Source organism: Myodes glareolus, chromosome 4, assembly GCF_982192425.1.
Source record: "Myodes glareolus chromosome 4, mMyoGla1.1, whole genome shotgun sequence".
In the NCBI taxonomy this organism is placed as follows: domain Eukaryota; kingdom Metazoa; phylum Chordata; class Mammalia; order Rodentia; family Cricetidae; genus Myodes; species Myodes glareolus.
Window position 1 is genome coordinate 4,883,882 of NC_142029.1, and position 26,215 is coordinate 4,910,096.

The window sequence follows — 26,215 nt, forward strand, 5'->3', positions numbered from 1 at the left end:
GGGGTCTCATCAAAGGCCTGGAAGGACTGTGTAGGTGCAGAAACGGCAGCACAGCTCAGGGTCTGGCTCTCCTCGCCCTAACCTTAGTAACTTAGTGAGGCTTTTGGCCAAGCGGTCTCAATCCGGAGACCAGAGCTTGAAGATGTCACAGGAAATCGAGAAAGACCAAGCATTAAATCCCTCCCACAGCAGAGCCCTCCCAGGCTGCGCATTCCTTCAGCAGGGGCTGAATGGTACACAGGGCAGCGGTCTGGGCTCAACCTGAGAACCCAAGGGAACCCACTAAGGTAACAAATGCTAAACTAACCTGCTCAAGTTTGACGGGTCACAACGTCAAGTCTCTAACTCAAGTGAAGCCCAGGAATCTACTGCATTGGAATCCAGAAAAATCGACGGCTACACTGAAGGCCACAATGACCTGATCCAGAGGGGAGTTCTAACCCTTTGTTTTGGGCCCTCTTAATGAAACACAATTCAAGCCCTGCTTTTGTACACCAAGGTAAATTTTACATGTAAAAAATGAGTTCAGGTCAGTGCTAAAGAGCACTGGCTGCTCTTGCAGAGGACCCCAATTCAATTCCCAGCATTGACACGGTGGCTCACAATCATCTGTAACTCCATTTCTGGGGGTCCAGTGACCTCTTGTGACCACTGTGGGCAACAGGCACTCATGCTGTGGGCACAGATGCATATGGCAAAACAGTCATAAAAAGATTCAAAAGGAAAAAGAATGAGACCTGGCACACTGTGATGTTACATTTTTATCTCTATTTTTCATGATAACCAGGAAATACTTCATAGGAAATAAATACTGATATAGTCAAGATTCTTCACCATCCAGGAGGAGAGGCAGGAGTGAGGGGAGCGACCCAAGACCAACAGCAAGTCGGGCCAGCACAGCAGAACCCAGAGGGGCTCAGCTGAATGGATACAAGCAGGGACCCAGGACACAGTCCATTAAGTGCCCGCCCCTGGGGCTCCTGGAGAAACACCCAGGCCCCATCATCACCTTTCTTCTGAGGAGACAAAGTAACAGATTTTTTTGTCACAGTGACATTTTGGCTTTCTACCCTTAGAAAGACTGGCACAAGCCAATGGGGAGCAGTAAGATAAAACAGAATGGCATTAATCAGCTACAGTGCCCTACCCAACTTTTTCTTTTTACTCAAATGAAGGAGCAGAACAGAGTCAACCGATGCCTTATCTTTATTGTAAATCCAGGGCATTTCTATCAGGGGCAAACAACACCTCAAAGATTGTCGTCGTGCCCCCCCCCCCGTTCCACTGCAAACCACGAGGAAGACAGACAACAGCTGCCCCCTCCCACAGGAGTGGCCCAGGATCTACCTCCTATGGTGTGCTGGCCTGGCAGACAGCAGGACCATAGGTACCTGGTGACGTAGCACACACCTTTCTTGGGCTCCTCTGGAACACCCCGAGTGAAGGAAGAAACAAGCCTATCTGGCCCCATGAGATCCCTGGAGGGAATCGCAGGCTCTGGTTAAACCCACAAACCACCTCCATCTTTGCTCTCTTCTTCCCAGCTTAGATATTAAGGTGTCCCTGCCTGAGGAGACAGCAGAGACAGAGCCTTCTCAGCAAGCAGAGCCTCAGCCCAGGAATTTCTCATGGACATAGGTGATATGGGATTTCCCCCTGTATGCTGTGAATACCACTGGTTAATAAAGAAGCTGCTTTGGGCCTATTGCAGTACTGAACAGGGCAAGGCGGGAATTCTATGCAGATAGAGGAGGAAAGAAGGTGGAGTCGGGGAGAAAGATACCTGCACACCAATACTGGTAAACCACAAACCTCATGGTAAAATATAAAATAATAGAAATGGGTTAATTTAAGATGTAAGAGCTAGCTAGAAATACGCTTAAGCTATTAGCCAAACAGTATTGCAATTAAAACAGTTTCTGTGTGATTTAGGGGCTGGGTGGCTGGGAAACGGACAAGCAGCCTCAGCCTACACATAGGTAAATACTTGAGTCAAACTCCATTCAACCTTGTCTGAGCTCGGAGAGCACTTCTGTAGAATACCAACAGGGAAGATACAGAGTTCTCTACGCCTCAACATCCCCACATGGAAAATGGGAACAGAGGATTCTGCAGAGGCTCAGTCAGACAACGCAAGCAATCCTACAGAGCACACTAGGAAAGGTTTCGACAGGTAGACAGAGGACATCGGGATCGTGGGAGCAGAAGCAAAAAGTACATCATCAGTGTATTTGGACAGGAGAAGAGCCACCTCCACCAACTCAGATCCTAGGAAAAGAAAACCCTGAGTTTTGAGCCAGTATGTCTTTGGAGAGATGCTTAGTCAGGATTCCATCATTTCTTTAAAATGAGTCTGCTAAAATACGACTGCCTGGAGAGGGGACGCTGTTCATTGCAGGTGCTCAGCGCGCACCCAGACACTAGGACAGGTTTCCCCGCTGGGGGTCCACCTGCTCCTTAGCCTTCAGTTCCTCTAGCTTCTTCTCATAGCGACTCAGAAAGTAATCATCAGGTTCGACCCCCGAGTTCTTCAAAGTTTCCAGGACCTTCTCCAGTCTGGCCACAGAACGGGCTCCGTCGATCTTCCTTGTACTTAGGTACAGAGTGAACTCCTGGAAACCCAAGAGCTTACAGGTGTCCACAGAGCAAATGTTCCGGATGTTGGTGGTTCTGTCCAAATGAGGGAAAAACACCAGACCTGACATCTTCTCTAAGTCCTGCAAGCTCACCTGGAACTCAGTTAACTGGGACTGGAAACCAATAGCTGTATTCGGCACCACAAAGGCCCCCAGTGCCAGCGGTTCCGTAGATTCCGGGCTTCTGCGAGCCAGAATCACCTTGTAAAGGTGTGAAGGAACTGCCACATTGTCCTCACCAATCACCTAAAAACAAAGCAGCCCAATTAGTGGCACTGATTTGTGCCAACAGTTTCCAATATTTTGTTCCCACATCTTAGATGCATTACCATAAGCCTCTTGTGAGCAGCCTCAGTGTACCCCAATGCAGAGTCCAACTGCTAAGAAAAATGAAGAGATTCAAACAAAGACAGGTACCTGGCAGGCCGGTTCCAACCAGTCTTTAAAGTAATGCTACACCAAAGGGCAGGACAGAGGAGGAAGGGCACCATGGGGAATTCCTAAATTTTCAGGGGAAAACGCTATTATTTTCTCTTTATCTCCTAATCAGAGTTTTTGGCCCTCTACATAGGAGAAGCCAAAGCTGCAGAGTCTCAGCTCTCGTAATAAAACGGCCCTGGCTTAGCAAACTCAGCAGCAGCTGCCATGTCAACAGAACTTTCTAGATCACTTCCATCGCAGCTCACCTTTTCACAGTAAGCACACGCAAGTGCTTTTGCTTAGTTTCAAATGTTCCTGGACTACCAGACATTGAACTTCTAAATTATGCTGTCATCAAATCAGACACGACGAGGAAGGCAGAGGCAGAGAAAACACGTTGGCTGTGTAGGTTGGCCGTACTAATGAAATAACATTATGAAACCTCTTCAAATGTCCTCCCAGTGTGCTTAAAAGCCTCATCTGTTGCCTAAAAAACAAAAGTTGAATGTCCATTCACTTAATGTCCCCGATAAAATGACACAAGGCAAACGAGCATGCCTGCAGCTGTGCCTCCCAGGGCTGCCTTCGGCCCATCTCTCCCCTCGTCAGCAGTTCTAGCTGCAGGTTCCCTAAGACAGTGAGATCAGAGCCAAAAAAGGGTTCTTCTCTGATTTTTACAAACTCCTACTCGTACCGCACAGCCCACAACTCCACGGCCATCGACTGTCTGTCACACACTGCCACTACCAACAGCAGGACGTCAGGGAAGACGGGGCCACAGGAATGGCATCCACACCAACTGTGAACATTCTGAATGTGGTGGGGGCTCAGGAGGAGTGAGGTTTATGAAACCACACGTTCCCTAGGTTCAGATTTCTTACTCCCAAGAGTGACTTGTGCCACTACACAAGCGAGCTCGTCCTAGCAAAGGGACAAGAAGGAAAGCTACTGCATGGTCATACCTGGCTTACACGTCCCCAGGAGCATCCCCTATCGATGTTCAGGGGTCCTGAACCTGGCAGTGAGCCTCTAATCCTAGCATTCAGGTGAAAGCAAGAGGATCAGAAGTTCAAGGTCACCCTTGGCTGCTCACTTAGGGAGCTCTAGGCCAGGCTGGCCTATGTATCTCATTTTAAAAGGAAAAGGGAGGGGCACCAGCAACTCCTGAAGGGGAGCCAATGCCCACAGCTTACCCTGTAGGCAGAACGTGACCAGACGCTAAAAGATGATGGATGATGACGATAAGGGGGCTTGGGGACCAGAACTAAGGGCATAGTGACTATGAAGCCATATTCTCAAGGGGATAAACTGAAATGAGCTTCAAACACTGTGTGGCTGGGGACACAGTTGGTAAGCAAATTGCTGGTGCCACCTGGTGGGCTTTCCATGTCACTGCAACACAGCACAAGAACCTCCAGCTCCTTGGAGAGCCTTCTCTACAAGTCCACTTCACAATTTCCACCTCAAAGGCTCCTGTCCACAGACAAATGGCTACTTTCTAAAATATTTAACCGGCCATGTACATTGGTTGCCAACCAGAACTTTTAACTGAGTTCCTTACATTCCAGCAAAAGATATAAACGTTTGCCATTTTACATTTCATGGTCTCACTGTCTGGAAACGTCCCGGGGTCTCCCTCCCGTGCTGTCGTTCTGAGGGCGTTCTCCATCCCTCAGCTCCATCTCAGTTCTGACACTGATTCTGATCAGAGCCCTAACACGTGACTCTTCTAGTCATGGCCTTCCCTACAAACAGAAAATGAAATCAGGGCAGCGGTGGCGCACACCTTTAATCCCAGCACTAAGGGAGGTAGATGTAGCTGATCTCTGTGAGTTTGAGGCCAGCCTGGTCTACAGAGTGAGTTCCAGGACAGCCAGGGCTGTTACACAGAGAAACCTTGTCTTGGAAAACCAAAAAGAAAAAGAAAATGAAAACAACTTGTTATCTTGTCCAAGTCAGTCTTTGTTCTCAGCACATCTAAAAGAGGCGTGCCTGTTTGGAAATTCAAAAGCCCACTGTTTCTTCCAAGATTTATAGCCTGGTGGTGGTGTTGCACACTTTTAATCCTAGCACCCGGGAGGCAGAGGTAGGTACATCTCTGAGTTTGAGGTCAGCCTGGTCTACAGAGTGACTTCCACGACAGCCAGGACTACACAGAGAAACCCTATCTCTAAATAAATAAGTAGGTAAGTAAAGTAAATTGGGGTTTTCTTCCTTACAGGTAACTCAGTAATACACGTAAGTTTGCACCAACAACCCCCAAGTGCCCTCGCAGAGCAGTATGACAACAGACTGACACGCTAACTTAAAAGGCAAAAGCAAAGCACATGCCTTTAATCCCAGCACACGGGAAGCAAAACCAGGGGGTTACTGTGAGTGTGACTTCGGGGCCATCAGGGCTATACAGTGAAGCTCTGTATCCAAAGACAGAGAAGAGGAGAAAGAGGAGGAGGAAGAGGGTATGATGGTGTACAATTAAAATCCCAGAACCTAGAGAGGTAGAGGAAGGAGGACCAGAGGTTCAAGGACAGCCTGGGCTACATGGGACCCTGCTCAAAACAATAACATAAACAATTTCAAAATCCCCAAGACCTATAAAAATATTTTTTATAGAGAATGTGATTCAAACAACAGCTTTTGCAGAGGGACAGATCAGCCCCGTTAAAGGTCAACAGCAGTTTCAGAAGGGGAAGTCAAGTTGAACACAAGTGACTGCGGACAAAGGGTTTCTGTATGGCTTAACACGAACCAAGCTTTGAATATAGTATCAGTACACCAGCAACAAACCTTTCCACAGAAGATTTGGCATAAAAACACTTTACAGAAGAGACCGCCGCTGCTATCAGAATGCTCAGGAACCCTGGGCTCTTGTCAGGGCCAACAAAAACTGGAAACCAACCAGCTGGAAGCGACCGGCACATACAACACACAGAACAGTTGTAAGATGGGCTCACATCTAAGTTAGTTAGTTCCTATCTACTGCCCGGAGCTTGCTTCCTTTCTTCCTTCTAAGAGACAGAAATAACAACCTAACCCTGTCATAACCATGAAGAGCCCCCCCAGTTCCAGAAGAAATTGGCAAGAAACAACACAAGCTCAGCCTGCTGTCTGTACTGTCAGAGAGCTGCTGTGTCCTGAGTAAAGTTCTTTAGATAAATGTATTTCCTGACACCATTCCCAACAAGACAAGAAAGGAAGATGTCAGACCAAAAATAAAACTACTACAACACATCAAGAGACCACGCCCTTAAAATGCCAATCACATGGAAGAAAGAAACACAGTAGTCTGGAAAACGGACTCCATCCCAACCTAGGACAGGAAGAACACGCGAGGAGACAAGGGGAAGTGAAGTCACAGGAATGCTGATGCCCTGTGTCCTGGCAAAGCCAGAAGACATCTGCTGGTAAGGCAGCTCAAACTAAATAGCGCCTCCCCTACCGGGCACCGCTCCAGGCAGTGGGCAGATACCTAAGTGACCGAACTTCCCTGGACTTCCAGGTTACAGGAGCAGATTTCCGATTTGCTTCCTCCCCAGGAGGAACTGGCAGAAATCTGGGTTGCGGCCCGCAGGGAAGGGCGGACTGCTAGACACTGCTCACGCTCCACACGCTCCACCTCACATCAGGTCACTTACAACGGTCCAGCCCAAATCCTCAGGTACGGTCCACTCATCTGGACTCAGGCTCTCTGGAACGGACACCTCAGAGAAAGCACATGGCCAGCTCGGCTCTGCTAAGGATGACTCTGATTTGAGCTGTCAGATGGTTCACTTCTGATAACATCACTGCTACCAACCTCCCTGAGGCTCACAGGGACTCAAGGTCCAGGGTGCTGTGATCCACTCCCCCAGATTCTAGTGGACATTTCTGCCTGGCTGTAAGGAACCCTCTTGGCCCATTTTGTTATTTCTGCATGCTAGCAGATACTCTGGCCTCCGCCCACAGCAGCTTCCACTGCTGATGGACTTCTGCTCTGCAGCAGCACTTGGCCATCCCTTCCCCAGATCTGCAAGAGCCTCCAAGGACACCGCTGACTGAGCATCAAGTGTGCAGAAGAGAGACAGATCCAGGTCTGCGTCTCCCCATCAATCTCAACTGGTGACACCTGGGTTTGCCTCCCTATAATCCTCAGTTTCTTGTGTGGAAAGGAAGAACGCTACATTTTGGTAAGGGCTGTAGTGAGGACAGAGCGACAGCCGGGTGAAAGGTCCTTACACGAGGCCTCGCCTAAGGCCCTCCCTGGACGCCAGCTCGTTTGCTGCACTTCTCCAAAGTTTAAGCGCATACGCGCCCCAGTGCCTACACAGCAAACCCAGGTCCCCACGCTGGTTGTGGTGTGCGCTCCCGAGGTAACAGCTGAAAACAAGTAGCAAGCCTTAAACGCCATGTGATCCAGAATCATCATGCCTAACTGCCAAGCACCCCCTGGAGACGGAGCTCAAGGTTCACACTGTTCCTACAGGGGAACAGGCTGCTCTCAAGGGCTGCTCAATGTGTGTGTCCCCTTCCAAACAGCATTAAAAGACACCACTAGACCACAAATGCTCAATTGGAATCGATGGTTCTAAAAGATTCCACATGCTAGAACTGTCTGAATTTCTTGTCTGGACATTCAGGCTTCTGCCACCAGGCCCAGCCCTTCATCTCTTCTGCTTCTTCTACATAGATGTACTGTTTCTCAGCACTCATGCCTCTCCCCACTCCCCCTGCCACCCCTACTGTCCCTCCCAGCCTCACCTTCCCTCAAATGTGCTTTCCTTAGTGAGATTCCATAGTGAAATGCTCACATACGCATTTATGCATGCACAGAAATGCATTTATTTTTTACTCAGTTAAATTCTTTTTTGCTGTTATTTTTTTTCCTTTTATTGAAAATCACTAGCAGGAGATAGTGGTACACAATCCCAGCACTTGGGGGTAGCACTCCAGAAGCAGGGGAATCTCTATAGTTTGAGGCCAGTCTGGTCTACAGAGTGAGTTCCAGGATAGCCAAGGATATGCAGAGAAACCTTGTCTCAAAAAAGAAAAAAAGAAAGAAAGAAGGGAGGGAGGGAGGGAGGGAAAGAAGAGGAAGAGAGGGAAAGAGGAGGAAGAGAGGGAAAGAGAGAAAGAAAGAAAATCGCTTTTTTTTTTCTCACACAGCACATTCTGATTATGGTCTCCTCTTCCTCTACTCCCAGCTCCTCCCCACTCCCCTCACAGCCAGATCCTCCTTTCTGACTCTCATTAGAAAACAAACAGGCAGGGCTGGAGAGAAGGCTTATTGGTTAAGAGCACTGGCTGCTCATCCAGAGGTCCTGAGTTCAATTCCCAGCAACCACATGGTGGTTCATAACCATCTGTAATGAGACCTGGTATACTATCTGGCCTGTACAAATAAAAAAATCTTTAAAAGAAAAGGAAAACAAACAAGTGTCTAAGGAATAAAAAGATAAAACAAAACTACACGTTGGAATAGGCTGCTTAGTGAGGTTTCTATTGCTGTGAAGAGATGCCATAACCAGGGCAGCTCTGATAAAGGAAAACATTTAATTGGGGGCTGGCTTACAGTTCAGAGGTTTCATTCACTGCAGTCACGGTGGCAAGCATGGTGGCACGCAGGCAGACATGGTGCTAGAGAGGTGGCTAAGAGTTCCACATCCGAATCCACAGACAACAGGAAAGGAGAGTGAGCCACACTGGGCTCTAAGCTTTAGCATCTAAGACCTCAAAGCCCGCCCCCAATGGCACACTTCCTGCAATAACACTGACCTGCTCCAGCAAGGCCACACAACCTCCTAACAGTGCCACGCCCTGTGAGCCTGGGGGCCATTTTCTTCCAAGTCACCACAAGGACAAAACAAACAAACAGAAGGAAGAGTCCAAGAGAAGGCACAAGAAAGATTCAGAGAACCACTCATTCTCACACTCAGGAATCCCGTAACAACACAAAACGAGAAGACATACTATATATGAAAGCACTTGAGAATTAAAAAGAGAGGAAAAAAATATAAATAAAATTTTAAAATGAAATAATTGAGATAATTTTTCTAAAAGCCCACACATGACATTACGGGACAGTTTTGTTCCTGGCTGGCCACTACTCCTGGGCATGCAGCCCACCCTTATGAACAGTTTGTTTCCCGGGTGAACTCCTTGGAGAAAACTAAATTTTCATTTGCATGTGGTTATCAATTGAAAATACCCTCTGTGTTCGAGATGGGGGCCAATTAAATTCTTAGAATAGCAAATTTTTCTTTTCCTAGTTTAATTACTAACAGATGATATTCTGCCCTCATGCTAACAGATACACTAAGGAGTTTCGGGTTTAAATTTTTAGTTGGAATCAAGCTTGATCTGAAAAAGAACACCCAAACTAGTGAAACCTATATTATTATAGATAAATCCACTAGTGAAAATAAGAAGTCCATTAAACTAAAAGTCACAAGGCAGGTCTCTGAGGAAGACAAAAACTAGATGACCAGAGGATGGAGTCTTGTCAACACTCAACTTCGCGTAGACACACGGCGCATAACGGTGACCAGGGTTCACACATGCCCTCCTCAAAAGACACAGTGAAGAAAGGCCTCCCAAACAGTGAGCACTGAAGGTAGAGAATTCCGCTCTACTCTTTGGGGCTCTCTCCACCCACTATAAGGAGCTAAGAATAAACGTGCTGAACACACACGGCAAGCAAACAGCAGCAGAATGAAGACTCAGCTTGTCATGCAGACCTCAGAGCAGGGCTCCTGGGCAGACGGACTGTGGCACTAAGCAATGGCCTTGTTCTGCCTCCAGGATGAAGCTAACAATCTCTAAAGGAGAGCTTCTCAAACCTTCCGTCCATGTAATGCTCCCTAGGGAGCTTGACAGCCATGTAGATTCTGGAACCATATTCCTAGAGATTAGGATAAGCAGAGACTACAAAGTTTATCTACATTGTCTCTTCCAGAAACTGAGGCTGAACCCCAACATAACACAAAAGAGAATATCAGAAAAGGGCCTGGGGAACTTAAGACTTAGTAGATCTCAGCTAAGTGTAAAAAACACACACAATAACAAAGACTGCTCCTGAGTTCACCAATGGCCCACCCATCACCAAACTACCATTCCCCTTGAAATATGCCATCAGTTTTGGGCCACCCTCCTGTTTTTCCTTCCGCCTCCTCTCCTACTTTCTGACTCGTCAGACCTCTGAGGCCTGACTGTACCAGGGTACGAACCTCCAGCCGTCCCTCCCATCTATACTCATACATCTCATCATTTAAAATGTGTGTGCTAACAACTTCCAAGCCAATCTAGACACCAAGCCTGTCCTCTGAGGTCCAAACTCACTCATCCTGGTACTCAGCATCCCTGAGTGGTCATCAAATCTCAAAATGACAAAGCGTACTCCATTCCTGCTCATCTCAGACTGACTGTGACTAGACTCCTTCCTCTTCCCTAGAGCAGCACCCCTGCACGGAGTGACTTTCTCTCAGAGCTCCACTAGGCCCTCACTCGACTGTCAACTCCTATTTCCATTTGTTCTTCTCACAAGCCGCCAGTCAAACTAGGTTTTGCAAATGTACACCAGATTACAGCATTCTCCTGATCAAAACCCTGAAGGAGCATCCTGTATCCACATAGTCCAGGCTTCTTCCCATCTTCCCTGGCCCACCAGCTGCTGCCACACTGCCCAGAGTGCCATTCCCTGAACGCCAAGTTCGGCTTCTCTCTCACTTTAATTAGGTTTCTGCACAGGCAACCCTACTTTCTCTCCCTCCTCCACCATCCTTTACCATTTGTTTTTTAAGGCCCTTGTTTGCCTTTTCACTCTGGATGACAAGCCCTAGAGCTGTCCCAGGTATACACTGGAAGCTAAAAAGATGCTGAATAGCTTAGGCACGTGGTGTGTACCTGTAGTTCTATCTGCTTGGGAGGCTAACGCAGGAGGATTGCTTGACCCCAGCAATTCCAGAACAGCCTGGGCAACACAGCAAAACTGTCTTTAAAGGTAAATCAATAAATAAACACACTGAATGAAAGGAAGAGCAGGAGGAAGCTGGGGAAGGAGCAGAAAGTCAAAGTGCGGCACACATTCTTAGAAGCAGCAGTTGGGGCTCCCTCACCCTCAGCACAGAATTATACCTACTTCCTATAGAGTCAAACACATGACTCACACACGCAATGCTGTAAAAGCTGGTTTTGTGTTTTCATCAGACCCGAACAACAGGGCTAGATAGGAAAGCAAAAAGAGAAACACCAGTGGTGTGGGAAGTCCTTCAGTGATTGTCTCGGCCAGTGGCTTAGCAGAGTAGGGCAAAGTGGGAGTTCCAAGCAGATAGATGGGGAGAGAGGCAGAGAGGGGGAGAGGGAGAGAGAGAGAGAGAGAGAGAGAGAGAGAGAGAGAGAGAGAGAGAGGGCAGAGTCAATGAGAAGCCATGTAGCTGCTGGAGGAGAGAGAGGTCGGAACTTAGCCTGATAAGACACAGCCACAGGGTGATACACAGATTAATAGAAATGGGTTAATTTAAGATATAAGAGCTAGCTAGAAAGATGCTTAAGCTATTGGCCAAACAGTATTGCAATAATATAGTTTCTGAGTGATTATTTCAGGTCTGGGCAGCTGGGAACCAATGAACAGTGGCCTCTACCAACACTTCAGAAAGTGCTGAAGCTGAGACAAGAATATGCATTCCTCCAGGCAGTAGTGGAGCAGGCCTTTAATCCCAGCACTGGAGGCAGCGGTGTGCAGGTCTCTAAATTCAAGGCCAGCCTGGTCTACTGAGTAAGAGTTCCAGGACAGTCAGGGCTGCTCAGAGAAACCCTGTCTCAAATAAACAAGCAAAAGATCAGCAGGCCCTATAAAGTAATAGAAACATGGAATGATAGAAACTCAGAAGCCCAGAGAAGGACCTAAGACAAATAAAGCTTTAAGATAAAAACAAAAACCAAGACCATCACTCAAAATCCACCCTTCAGGAAGCTGACCCTGACTGACCTCACAAATCTGATCCCTGGGAGGAGAGAAGTCTCTAGAAATTCTTCAGGTGACTGACCACCCTGAACATCATCCACTGATAAATGAACAGCCACACTCCAGTGTAACCACAGTCACTGAAGGTGCACACACTCCAGTGTAACCACAGTCACTGACGGTGCACACACTCCAGTGTAACCACAGTCACTGACGGTGCACGCACTCCAGTGTAACCACAGTCACTGACGGTGCACGCACTCCAGTGTAACCACAGTCACTGACGGTGCACGCACTCCAGTGTAACCACAGTCACTGACGGTGCACACACTCCAGTGTAACCACAGTCACTGAAGGTGCACACACTCCAGTGTAACCACAGTCACTGACAGTGCACACACTCCAGTGTAACCACAGTCACTGAGGGCAGCACACACTCCAGTGTAACCACAGTCACTGACGGTGCATGCACTCCAGTGTAATCAGTCACTGACTGCGCACACACTCCCGTCTAACCAGAGGCACAGCAGCATCCTCCCATGCTTTCAATTCTGAATTTCAAACAGACTTTGCAAATGCTCCAAGAGCGCCATCCACTGTCCACCTATGCCCAACAACTGTTAACAATTTCTTTGATTTCTTTATCATTCTCTTATCTGTTGTCCCTAAACTTATTTAAACTAAGTCACAGACCCACTCCTTGATCCTCCAGCACATTCTATCTTCTTACAAAGACATTCACTTACACAGTCACAGACCAATAACCAAAATCAGGAAATTGAGTATAACCAACCAGTCTCCAAACCTCAAACGTAGCCTTGTTTTCTGTCTCTAAGACCACACTATAGGTTTTGTCTTCCTGTCTCAGTCATGACTCATGATTCAAGGTCAGCAGATGGTTCCCCAACCTGTGTCCATGGCTGTGCTCTCTGTGACGAGCACAGTGTGCTTTATAATGTCCCCCCCGGGCTCCACCCGCTGTTTCCACACAATGCGACTGAATGCCATGCGTTTCTGCAGAAACCTATCTTCTCCTCCAAACGTCACCCAGAAGTGCCAACTTCTGTAAGTCCCTCTGCTAGAGATGCTAGCCTTGGTCCTTGGGTTAGGAAGGTAAAGTCACCACTTCTCACCTTCCGACCATTGATGTCCCCCTAGTCAGGGGACAGGAAGTGCTCCTGTTCCTCACTGAACTGCTGCCCACACTCTGGCATCCACAGATGATTTCTGCTGGAATCACTGGTTGCTGTGACAGCAGCACTCCTGCCAATTCCCTGGCTGACACCAGTCAGGAATGTCCCCTGCAACCTGTGTGTTTACTGGCCTGTGGTGTTCTGACCTAACCCCAGAGGGCTACACTCCACTTGGCTTTCCTATTCAGTCAGATATGGCAAGCAGGCGCTCCTTCCAGCTCATTCCTGTCCTCCTGACAGGCCTGTTTTTTCTAAGCATTTCCTGCCTAGGGAGGAGATGTTCCGTTTTTATACTTTCCCTTATGCGGACTCTGAGGGAACCAGCTGCTTCACTAAAGTGCTGGGGCCATTTACCAAGAGGTGATTTTTAGAAAGCAAGATCTGCTTGTGGCTAAAAGCCTCCATCACTGCTTCTAAGCCATCTCGGCACAAAGTAGGACACACGATGTTATAAGCTGTAGTCTTGAAAATCATATTCAGTAAGAAGAGCAAAACACAAAACATTCATCATTCACTTCTGCATCTGAACAACACAGGTAACAGAAACACCATGCCACTGGATATGCATATATATGGGTTTGGTTCGCTTTTTTATCTTTTTGGGTACTGTCTAGGTTTGGGGGGAGAAGGGTTGGTGTATTAGGTTTTTGTTTGTTTGAGAATGAACTTAAAGTTGGGTGGGTAGGGAGCGGGGGATGATTTAGAAGAACTTGGGGGAGGGAAAGACCATGATCCAAATATATTAAATTTAAAAAATTGTTTTAAATAATAAAAAATGTCAAAAACTACATTAGACACCGATTAAGAGTTAATTTTCCTTTTATATTGAGTAAAATTTTATTACACAGCAAGTTATTTATATAAATCTCTCAATTTCATAAATCAAAACCTAAGTAAAACTGTAACTTAATTTCAGGCTTATAGTCACCAAAGTTTTTAGTGGTGAGAGTAAGAGGATCTAGGCAAAGACAAGTATAATTATATCGAAAACAAAAATAAGAGGCAGTTCTAAGCATTTTGGGTCTAAGATTTTCTTTTTCTTTCTTTCTTTCTTTCTTTCTTTCTTTCTTTCTTTCTTTTTTTTTTTTAAAGACAGAGTTTCTCTGTGTAGCCCTGGCTGTCCTGGAACTCACTCTGTTGACCAGGCTGGCCTCAAACTCAGCGATCCACCTGCTTCTTTCTCCTGAGTGCTTGGATTAAAGGTGTGTGACACCATTGCCTGGCAGATTCTAAGACTATTGTAGCCGCTTGGTCTACAAGAGCTAGTTCCAGGACAGGCTCCAAAGCTAAAGAGATCCTGTCTAGAAAAATCAAAAAAAAAAAAAGCAATAAAAATAAATAAATACTAAAATTAAATTAGCAATTTGGTCAGAAGAGAAAACTGAAACGAATTAGTCTTTCTTTTTCTGGTTTCTCAGTAGCTTTGGAGCCAGCCCATCTCTGCCTCCCAAGTGCTGGGATTAAAAGCGTGTGCCATCACTGCCCTGCACGGATTAGTCTTAAAGAATGAATTTTTCTGTTTTCCTTCACCACCATTAAGAGTGACTGGGCATAATGACCAAAAGAAGTCCCCAGCGTAACTAAAGAAGAGTGAAGCAGGCTGTCCCGGGGACCTACGTGAAAGCATTCGGTGCTGAAACCTCACGGCACAGTCGGTCTAGGCCGCAGTCACAGACACATGCAGACCACACACCCATCCTCCTGGCGCAGCCCATGAAGAGCTCCAGTCACACGGTGTCAGCAGAACACTCAGCCCTGCTACTGCACTACTGTAACCAGAGCTGCCCACAACAGCAGTTACGGTCTCTCATGTCAGTTACGGTCATGTCACGTCATTAAAACTTCTCACACACTTGGTCTGCTTCCTGCAGTCCACAAGTGTCCCAGTGTCTTCAACATTAAAAAAAGAAACTCTAACAGAGTTAGATACTGAGTGTCTCCCTTTACCTGTACATAAGCATCTTGAAATCAAGGATTACTTTTTAGCCTTCGCTGTGTCCTGTACTCCTATAATCCTAATAGGTGCCCAGTAAATAATACTGAACAAATGAAATTAAAAAGCAGAGCATCGAACGAGACTATGAGTCCGTGGAACAACGTAAGCACGAATGTTACAAGTCCCTACCTGGTAACTAACTGTTTTCTTTCCATCACTAGTATGAGGTAAGGTCAAAGGTCCTGATACTATCCAAACATCTTCAAATCTCTCCGTCAGTTCACGACAATACATTTCTATCCTGAAAAACAATCAAAACATGTTATATGTTTACAGGCACACATGTAAGAAAGCAACAAGTCTGGGCTGGGGAGATGGCTCAGGAGTTAAGAGAACTGACTGCGGTTTCAGAGGTCCTGAGTTCAAGTCCCAGCACCCACATGGTGACTCCCACCCATCTATAATGAGATCTGGTACTCAGAATACTATATACATAATAAATAAATTTTTTTTTAAAAAAAGAAAGCAACAAGTCACCCAGTCCCTACGAAAGACATCTATCTCATTTAAGAAATTAACTTGGGGGGCTGGAGAGATGGCTCGGTGGTTAAGAGCACTGGCTGCTTTTGCAGAGGACCTGGGTTCAGTTCCCAGCACCCACATGGCAGCTCACAACTGTCTGAAGATCCAGTTGCAGGGGATCTGACACCTTCACACCAATGCATATAAAATAAAGTTAAATAGACCATAAAAATATTTAAAAAAAAAAAAAAAAAGAAGAAAAGAAAAAAAAGAAGCTAACTTAGGGATACCAATAGTGGCACACACCTTTAGTCCCAGCACCAAGGAGGCAGAAGGAATTGGATCTTTTATGAGTTCAAGGTTAATCTGGTCTACAAAGAATTCCAGACCATCTGGGGCTGCACTGTGAGACCCTGTCTAAAAAAAAAATTTAAAGCCAGGAGGTAGTGGTACACATCTTTAATCCCAGCACTCAGGAAGCAGAGGCAGGCGGATCTCTAAGTTCAAGACCAGCCTGGTCTACAAAGCAAGTTCCAGAACAGCCAGCATACACAGAGCAACCCTGTTTTGGGGGAGAAAAAAAAATTTAAAGCAATCTGTTTAAACTTCAAACTATTAAAAAATATATCAAATCAGGCACGATGATGCACACCTTTAATCCAGGACCCAGGAGGCAGAGGCAGGAGGGTCTGTACAGGTTAGAGACCAGCCTTGCCTACACAGTATCAGGACTGCAGCCATGCATGCTCATCCCATCTGAAGCTGAAGGTCAGACCGTCTCCAGCATTACCCGGAAAGTCAAAAGCTAAACTGCCGTTCCCTAAGTCATGGCTGTTTCTAGAACATGGGTCCTAAACGACTGACAGAACCTAACAGCCAGTCTGGGGGCACTTGTCAGCAGAATGGATCCTAAATGTACTAGGAACACAGACTTCCTTACCCAGCTTACCACGGGAACTGTTAGGTTCTGGTCGCCCCATGCGGCAGTTATCTCCGTGGAAACCATCTACACAGCACAGTGCTAGGGACAGAGACGGCTTCACAACACCATCATCAGCATGGTACTGAGAAGTACTTTTTGTTTTGTTTTTGATTTTTAAGGCAGGGTTTTGCTGTGTAATTGCCCTAGCTGTCCTGGAACTTCCTCTGTAGACTAGGCTGCCTCTGCCTCCCGAGTGCTGGGATTGAAGGAGTGTGCCACCACCGGGCTCGTAATATGCACTTTTTATATTGCACTTGGCCGGGATCTAAAGGAGACAGCAGTTCTTGCCACCATTCCTCTCCGCTTCTTTCACAGTGCAAATGCCCAGTTACAAGGTGAAGATCTACAAAGATCTCCCCAGGGAAAAGAAATGTAAAAGGCTCCCACAGGTGTACAATCAGCAACACAACATGGGAAGGGGTAAGAACACCCCAGAGCGTCAACAAGCTGGAAGGAAGAGCTTTACAAAGGAGTGAGAGGATCCATGAGTTACATCTGAACCCTGGCTGGATCCCAACAGCAGCAAGACAGTCGGGGGAACAAACACCGTCAAGCCGGTACCAGAGCTACTGCCCGTTTTTAACTGCAATAGCATTGTGGGTTACATTTTAAAACAATTCTTTTCTCCTAAAAATATAATTTATGATGCCATATATTATAATCTGAGCAAGTGGTAGGGGTTAAGGTACACAGATGCAGTAGATGTGTGCTGATTGGTCTTTACAGACTCCTCTCACGTTTTTTATGAGTCTGTGTTTGCATACAAGCACATGAGTGCCACAGAGCCTGGCCAAGGTGTTAGAAGCCCTGGAGCTGGAATCACAGGCGGCTGCGGGCTAGCTGGTACGGAAGCTGAGAACCAAACTCCTGTCCTCTACAAGAGCAACACTGGCTTTTCACCACTGGGCTGCCTCTCTGGCCCTTGGGCATCTTCTTCATGTTTATTTTTTTTAAATTTATCTTTTTATGTGTGTGTTACCTGCATGTATGTAAGTGTACATGTGAGAACCGGAAGAGGACATTGGGTTTCATGGAACTAGTGTCAGAGGCAGCTGGGGCCATAAACACTGATGTTGGACACTGAACTCAGACCTTCTAGACGAGCAAGCATGCTCTAAGTGCCGAGCCATCTCCCCAGCTTTATTTTCTTTCTTTTGTTTGTTTGGTTTTGGTCCTTTGGTGCTAAGGATGAAAGTCATGGCCCCTGCCCATTTGAAGCAAGCAGTCTGTCAATGAACTACACTTCTAGCCTTATTCTGAACCGTAAAATACACAGGAAAAGCACACCTGCCTGAAACAACCTTAACCAGTGTTAGTCTCCATGCCTGCTGAGACCACCTGACAGAACGGAACAATGCCAAAAGAAAGCAGAAGGCTCAGATGTCCTGGTTTCTACCACTAAAATGGCTAACGGCTGTGCTGAACTGTACCACACCAAACCTTTCTCTTGCAAAGTTCAGAAACAGGCAGTGTGCTGGTCCACACCTGCCACCCCAGGACTTTCAAGGCTGAGGAAGGAGAATCCCAAGCAGGAAGCCAGTCTTGGCAATTGACAGTGCCTCCCCCAAAAAAGCTTAGGAACAAACAAAGTGCCTTCCCTGGACATGTGGCTCAGCCACTATCAGGAATGTTACTTTGAGTCATTTCTCTCAAAACCGGACTTGAACAGAAGTGAACCATCAAAGAGGCAGGCTATCTTTTGTTCTCCCGTAGAAGGCTGTACTCCCACACAGCCAGGAGAGCATCTGGAAAGTGAGAGCCAGCGCGTACATGCCTCAACAGTCTCATCACACCACCCTCACCCACACCTACCTATTCCAGTAGCCGGAATTGTTATCGAAATCCTGAGGCACAATGTTTGAAAGGTAGAAGGTCTCCGCCATAGCCTTCTGTGAAAGAAAAGAAAACAGCATGCTATTCTAGCAGGCCTTCCCTTCAAAGGCTCCACAGCAGATGCTAACAGCCCCAAATTAACACCTCATCTCTAGCAGCTAGGACTACAGGACCACTCATCAGGGATGGAATCCACTCAGGCCAGCAACCACACTGCCACCCATTTACATCCCAACCCACTGAAACAAAGGCGTAAATATTCCAAGACAGAGAATTCTGTCATTATTGCAATGTAACAGCTGCAGGGTCAGTGAGATTGCTCAGCAGGTAAAAGTGCTTGCCCCACGAGCTTGTTACCCTGAATCTGGTGCCCGGAACTAACAAAAAGGTGAAAGGAAAGAACTCTACAAGTTGTCCTTTGACCTCCACATACACACACACACACACATTCAATATATGCAAAATAATTTTAATTAAAAAAAGACTAACCCTTTCTCAAGAAAAAAATTCATTAATTTTTAAAAAGACTATAAGCTGGGTACAGTGGCACATGCCTATCATACCAGCGCTTCAGAGGTGAAAGCAGGGATCAGGAGCTCAAAGGCAACCTAAGCTATACAACGGGCTCCAGGACAGCCTGTACCACATGAGACTGTCTCAAATAATAATAGTGTCAACTACAATAAAAAAATAAGAACTACAATGTAAATAGTTCAGTGTGTCTGGCCTTTCCCAGCATTTGTATCATCCAAAAGCATGTTTATGAGCTCCAAGGACTAAAAGTCTCCAAAGAAAGCTGCAGAGTAACGTCTGGAGGAAAAGTCAACTTTCAGGGACTTTATTTAAGGTATGAAAAACAACAACAACAACAAGAAAACATTTAGTAAAAAAGTGGCAGAGAAAATGTCCTTTTCTCCCAGTCTCTAGCCACCACAAACCCACTCAGTGGCATGTCTGACCAACGTACACAAAGCTGTTTCAATGACTGCAGTCAATAGCTGCCATCAGCATATTCATCCCTTCAAGGGTGGTCCCGGCCTGGCCGCCACTGCGGTACTGGCCACCACTGCGGTACTGGCCACCACTGCGGTCAGATGCACTGCCATCTCATCAAGGGCAGTCCCGGCCTGGCCATCACTGTGGTCCTGGCCACCACTGCGGTCAGATGCACTGACATCTCATCAAGGATGGTCCGGGCCTAGCCACCACTGCGGTCCTGGCCACCACTACGGTCAGATGCACTGCCACTTTGTCTCAACTTCTCTACAAAGCTCTCAAACTTTTAAAAATAAAAATGAGTAGCTGAGCCCCTAGTGGCTTTTCTGCCCCCTTTATATTTAGAATTTAGTTTTCAGGGGCAAGAGACAGACAGACAGACACTGATGTCCTCGAGCTTTACGTTCTGGCCCCTAGATCATCAGTCACACATCCTCATCCTCTCAAAAGTGTGCCTACACTGGAAAACTTGTTATTTCCTGCTGGGGCCATGTGTCCTCGTGACCAACCACTTCCAACATAGTCCTCATTGCGGGCGCTGAAGGCTGAAGGGACACCGGGATCAGGCTTGAATTTACAATGTTTTCTGTCCGCGTCACCTGAAGAAAAAACACACAAAATGCTTATCAGTGGGTCTCTAAGACAGGCAAGTGGGCTACTGTGAGACGGTACCCCTTCAAGCGGCTGTATTAGGGACCACACGCATGTTTCAAGCGCCTAAAATAGTCGAGCTATTTCATCTGAGCAAGACTAGGTCTAGGGCAGGCTGCTTCTCATGCAGGGACACTAGCTCTCACACTCGGACTCTGGCCTTGCCATGAGTGAAGAAACCATGCTGGACAGCAGGTCCAGTGAAAACAAGGAGGCGGTGAGGGGACAGAAAAGTCCACCACCTAATAAACGTGAAAAGGGATCATCCTGTCACACACAGCATGGGCAAGACCTGCACAAGCTCACACCAGACAAAGGCCCAGCAGAAGGGTGAGGGGCGTCACAAAGCTCCACTTCTCACTGAGGAACCTCCACCAAACCGAGGGCTACCGGGAGAGGGAGTAGTTTTTTCCAACAATGCTGTCCCTGAGGGATCACCTTCAAGACAACGCCACAGGACAGTGGGAGGTGGTGGCGCACACTTAGGAGGCAGAGGCAGGCGGATCTCTGAGTTCGAGGCCAGCCTGATCTACAAAGCGAGTCCCAGGACTGCCAGGGCTTTACACAGAGAAACCCTGTCTCGCAAAACAAAATAAGTAAATAATAAAAGAATTAAATAAATAAAATGCCACAGGACTATAGACTGTCTACTCTAGTCATGGCTATATGCCCAGAGCTTCATACCACCATGCGAGCACACTTAGTGGGTGTTTAAAAAAAGAGCTGTTGAGGACAGGCTCCAAAGGTGGGGGGGGGGGGAGGCCTGTTGAGGTAAAAATGATGATCACTGCGTCAATATTTAGGATGGGGTCTTGAAACTCAACTGTTGAAACAAGGATATTCTCAGCCCCTGAAACAGCTGAGAAAGATCTTGGGCTCCTTGGAGACTAAGCTTGATCCATTTCATCAGAGAGCAAAATAAGCATCATTTTCAGTGTGTGCTGTGACATGTTAAAGTTGAAAATATTCTCAACCATTCCCTTATTCTAAACTTGGAAACCCTTTCATCAGTACCTGCCCTCTGTTCCGAGCACCCACCTACAATCTTGTTCTTGGATATATGTTCAAGGACCCATCTGGGCACGCGTTTTGCCTGATCATAAGATAAGGCGTGGTTAGTGTAGCGCCTGGTCTCTGTTCCGGTGAGAGGAAATCCAAACTGTTCCAAGACAACTTTTTCTGCAGATTCTAAGAAAGAAAAAGAAAAGAAAAAGAAAAAAAAAAAAGAGGGGGTGAATAAAATACAAGTAATTAGTGACTCTTACAAAGAACGAGAGACAGACTATCAAGACAACAGTGGTATCTAAAAGCAAATGGCTCAAAGGTCTCAGCAGGGAGTGATTCCCAGGGCTGAGGAGCAGGAGGCTGTAACAAGACAGACCTCATTTGTGTAGTTATTTATTAAGTCAGAGAAAATGGTCAGCAAAATCCCCTGCCTACGGTCTGCTGTGTACTCACCATAAGCCTCAACTCAAGGTGGTGTGTATTTGGTTTTGGTGCTGGGGAATGAACTCAGGGTCCTTGCTCGTGTTAGGCAGAATTCCAGAGGGCCACATTCCCAATCCTTCCATGTTTCACTCTGATACAGGGTCTCTCTGCAAGGCTCACGCTAACTTGAACTTGCTCTGTGGCCCAGGCAGGCCTTGAACTTTTGTCCCTGCTGCCTCCACCTACCACGTGTTGCTGAGTTTACAGGGATGCTGCCACCCTCAGAACTCTCAGATAAAGGACTGGCAAGAGGTGTGCAGAGTGGAGGCAGGGCACAGCTCAGTGACAGTGCAGGGCACGTGCTAGCCAATTCCTGGTGCCAAAAATAAACAAGGACCCGATCTTACTAGCTTCCCAATCTGCACCTCAAACTATAAGGAGACCTCAAAGGAAAACCATCACGTTACCATCAGTCACTGATTAAACTGGACGGGAAAGAGGTTTCGTACTTAAGGAGACAAAAATGGCCATAACTGTAGTTTCTCATCACCATGGTATCTCATCTGCCAGGCTAAATAGTCATTTTCATTTTTCTAAAGATCAGAACTCCATGAGTGAGAGCACACACCTGTTACTCCAGGTAACAGGTTTGATGCGTGGCTGAGTCACAAGGAGACCTTGCCTCAAAAGAGAAGAAGAAAAAAAAAACTAAACAATCCCTCACTGATACTTTCCCCATGTTTTAATGCAAGGAAAGAGTGGGAACCCGGTACTTTCTCCTAGTGGGGAAAAAAAACGAGACCTCGCCTAACACCCAGACGGTTACCAGTTACTCTTCCTCCACAGGCCTTCCCAGGCACCAACCACCAGGGGCGTCCTCCGGCCCAGTGGCAAGTATCAAAGAAGCTGGTTGCTCAGCAGGTCCTGGGATCAGCTGGGCCTGCAGGTGCCCCCGGGGGAACGTAAGGACTTACGTACTCTGAAGACTTCACTGAAATTCCTTCAGACATACGTGCTGTGATGCTTAGTGTCAATTTGATAGAATAGAGACAAAATCACCTGAGCCAGACCTGGGTATGCCTATGCGGGGGGAGGGGGGATCATGGTTGCAATCATTGACGTGGGAACCCCCAGCTTAACTGTGGGCGGGGTCATTCCCTGGCTGGGAATCCCACGCTGTATAGAAGGAAAGGGGGCCCAGCAGCAGCAGGCATTCGTTCCTGCTTCCTGATTGTGGAAGCGGTGTGGCCAGCTGCTTCAAGGTCCTTCCCCGCCATAACAGGGGCTGCACTTCGAACTGGGAGCAAAAACGAACCCTTCTCTTAAGCGGCTTTCGTCGGGTATTTGCTTGCTTGTTACAGCTCCAGGAAAAGAAACTAAGACACTTACTGAAGGCCAACTCTGTACCAGGTACTGTGCTGCACCTAAGGTGGAGAACAAACAGAGTCTCAGCTGGAGCTGGCGCTAAGGACGGAGGGCGGTGACGTGGGAGCCCGTAGAGGCCTGGGGATGGCGCCCGCCCGAAGACTCACCGTGCGGCTCGCCGTCCCGACGCCGGAGGAGCCGCAGCGCAGTCAGCCCCGCGCCCGCCGCGCCCACGACAGCCCCGGCCAAGAAGCCATTCAGAAACCGCAGCGAGCCCCTGTGGCGGGAAGCGAAGCTCTTAGCAGCCATCGCTCCGGAGATCTGACGCGCATGCGCACACCGGGGGTCCGAAACCTGAAAGGCCCAATCGCAAGCCCGGGAACGACGCACGCACGCGCGGTCTGGAGCCGCCGCCCAGAAGTCTTCGCCGCGTGGGGCCTCGTGCGTCCCCTGGTGACCAGCTGGGGCAGATGTGCCTGCATCCATCCCTGGTCCGGGTCAGGTGATGATGGATGAGTTGAAAGCGTCATGACTTGCGGGTTTAATCGCGTGTGCGTGGACTGTCATCAAAAGAAAATACCTTTAGTCTCCTTTACTAGTGAGTAAACGCGTTCTCATGATCCAATTCGGTGTGATTCCATAACCTGTACCACATTGGATCTGTTTGCAACACCTGGCTTCAAAATCAAAAATGCACACACTTAACTTATTAAACTACGGTGCTTGTACCTCCTGTCGAGTTTCTTGGCAAAACAGAACTCCATGGTAACCCGAGACTCTAGACCAGAGCTCGGAAGTTAAAAATCCCTGCCAAACTACTTGAGTGTGGCACCCCATCATGCCTCCTCTTTTAATCCGTGCCTGAACCAGCAAAACCGATTATCTGATAAAAGTACTGGCCACCAAAACTGACACCAGCACTCAATCCCTGTAGTCCACTAGATGGAAGGAAAGAACTAACTCCTGAGAGCGTCCTCTCTCCTCCATAACTGTGCACCTGATGGGAGAACTAACTCCCAAGAGTGTCCGCTGTCCTCCATAGCTGTTCACCTGATGGAAGGGGAGAACTAACTCCCAAGAGTGTCCGCTGTCCTCCATAGCTGTGCACTTGCCTTCCTACATGCACAGGTGTGCACAACCAGACAGAAACAAATGAATGTGATAAGATTATAATCAGGTTTGGTCGAGCTATCCATAATCCAAGCACTAGGAAGGCTGAGGAAGGAATACCTGAGTTCAAGACCAGCCTACACTACATAGTGAGTTCCAAATGAATCTCAGCTACACAGCCAGACCTATCTCAAAAAAGAAGTTAAAATCACTATCGCCATCATCATCATCTTAGACATCTAAGACTGAGGAGGGAACACATAAGATGTCTGCCCTCGAGCACATTGTAAATGGTAGCCTATTTTTATGACACCACTATTCTTGGTTTTAGAATATAAAACTGGTGGTGGCTGGAGAGATGGTTCAGCAGGTAAGCGCATTGGCTGCAGCCAGGCAGTGGTGACACACGCCTTAATCCCAGTACTCAAGTGGCAGAGGCAGGGCGATCTCTTTGAGTTTGGGACCAGCCTTGTCTACAGAGCGAATTTCAGGACAGGCTCCAAAGCAACACAAAGAAACCCTGTCTCCAAAAACAAAAACAAAAAGAGCACTGGCTGCTCTTCCAGAGGACCCAGGTTCAATTCCCAACACCCACATAGCAGCTCACAACTGTCTGTAACTCCTGTTCCAGGGGATCCAACAAGCTCACACAGACATAGATGCTGTCAAAACACCAATGTACATAAAATATAAATAAATTTTAAAAAGTGAATTGGCAAATGTCCACTGATAAAGAACATCTGTTTAATAGGATTACCACTCAGATAAGGTCCTCGAGGACCTTGTAGCATGGCCTCCAGTCTCCGAGGTGGACCTAAAGTTTTGTTACAGTACATTGCTATTTTCCACCTGGAGACAGGGATCCGCATATCCCAGGATAGTCTTGAACTCTATGTAGCTGATGGACTTGAATGTCTGATCCTTCTGCCTCCACCTCCAGAACGCTGAGATTCCAAGTGTGCCCCACTATGCCCAATTTAGTCAGTGCTGGGGGCTCTAACCTAGAGCAGGCTGGGCAAGTGCTCTACAAACTGACCACATTTCCCAGCCAATTTCCATTTCTTAACTGGAAACCAAGAGGTTTCATCTGACCTCAAGGGCAGTCACACAGCAGAAAGCCATCTCTGTGACTAAACAAGGAAATTAAAGCCTCGTCTTCAAAGCCTCGCGCAGAGGAAGAATACCTCTGGTGAAGTGGCGTAAGATCCCAGAGGTCTCTGACCCTGACTGCTTCAGCTGGCTCAGCCACCCTTTCTATGGAGTTAGAGGTCTAGTACTCTCTCCACATAGTAACCTGTGATTTACCCACCTCCGTCCATCTACAGACTAGTTTCCAGCCCAGTAAACAAACAGCAACTGTATCTGGTCTCCCACAGAGCAATTACAGAACAAATGCTTAAGTACAGGTCTGGAGACCTCGCAACTCAATGGCCCCAGCTCTTAAGGCTCTTGAAGTCCACCTTCCTGCCTTTTCCCAAGACAGGCGGCCACCTCACCCGTCTCCTTCCACTACAGCCTCTTTTAGCCTAGAAATCTCTATCTTGTGCGATGGAAAACCCTGGTAATACAACCGAAAAATACTAGTCAGTGGCCATGAAGGCTAGTTTGGGAGCTGCCATCAGAACTTGTTACAGTCACCGACGTGCAAAGATGGGGTAAGAGTCCTAGACCTGGGTTCACTTCCTGAACCCACATGGAGGCCTACAACAGGCTAGAACTCCATCCCAGGGAATCTGACGCCCTCTTCTGGTTATCATGTGCACAGCACACAGTGCACAGACTGGTGTCAGAAAAACACCCACATACTTTTTTTTTTTTTAAGTACAAAACAAATAGGTGAGGGTTTTTTGTTTTTGTTTTTGTTTTTGTTTTTGGAGGGGGGTGGATTTTTTGAGACACGGTTTCTCTGTGGCTTTGGAGCCTGTCCTGGAACTAGCTCTTGTAGACCAGGCTGGCCTCGAACTCACAGAGATCCACCTGCCTCTGCCTCCCGAGTGCTGGGATTATAAAGGCGTGGGCCACCACCACCCGGCTCATAGGTGAGTTTTTTGTCATCCAGATCTTTTACTTTAATGTCACTGTGCATGCCACTTGGCCCCAAGAATTTGAAGAACCGCTGCTTTGGAACAGTGAAGCATCCTGGGGACCGGCTTGTTCACCTAAAATAAAAGGACTGGACCAGTTTTTAAACTTTCCAAGGGAGTC

The 26,215-nt window shown here is 47.3% G+C and overlaps 1 protein-coding gene across 2 annotated transcripts; it reads right to left on the bottom strand.

Moving 5' to 3' along the window:
• Positions 1-1,188: 1,188 nt before the first annotated feature.
• Positions 1,189-23,228, bottom strand: Exog (exo/endonuclease G). Of its 2 annotated transcripts, XM_048423274.3 has the most exons (7): positions 23,068-23,228; positions 21,146-21,295; positions 19,916-20,055; positions 18,440-18,516; positions 15,313-15,424; positions 2,966-3,016; positions 1,189-2,882 (listed from the first exon to the last, which is right to left on the bottom strand). In XM_048423274.3, exons 1-7 carry the CDS (start codon positions 23,207-23,209, stop codon positions 2,421-2,423), a joined length of 1,134 nt encoding a protein of 377 aa, XP_048279231.1. In that variant the 5' UTR covers positions 23,210-23,228; the 3' UTR covers positions 1,189-2,420. The 2 variants fall into 2 exon arrangements, with proteins under 2 accessions (XP_048279231.1, XP_048279232.1); XM_048423275.3 differs by lacking the exon at positions 2,966-3,016 and having other exon boundaries at positions 23,068-23,226.
• Positions 23,229-26,215: the final 2,987 nt, after the last annotated feature.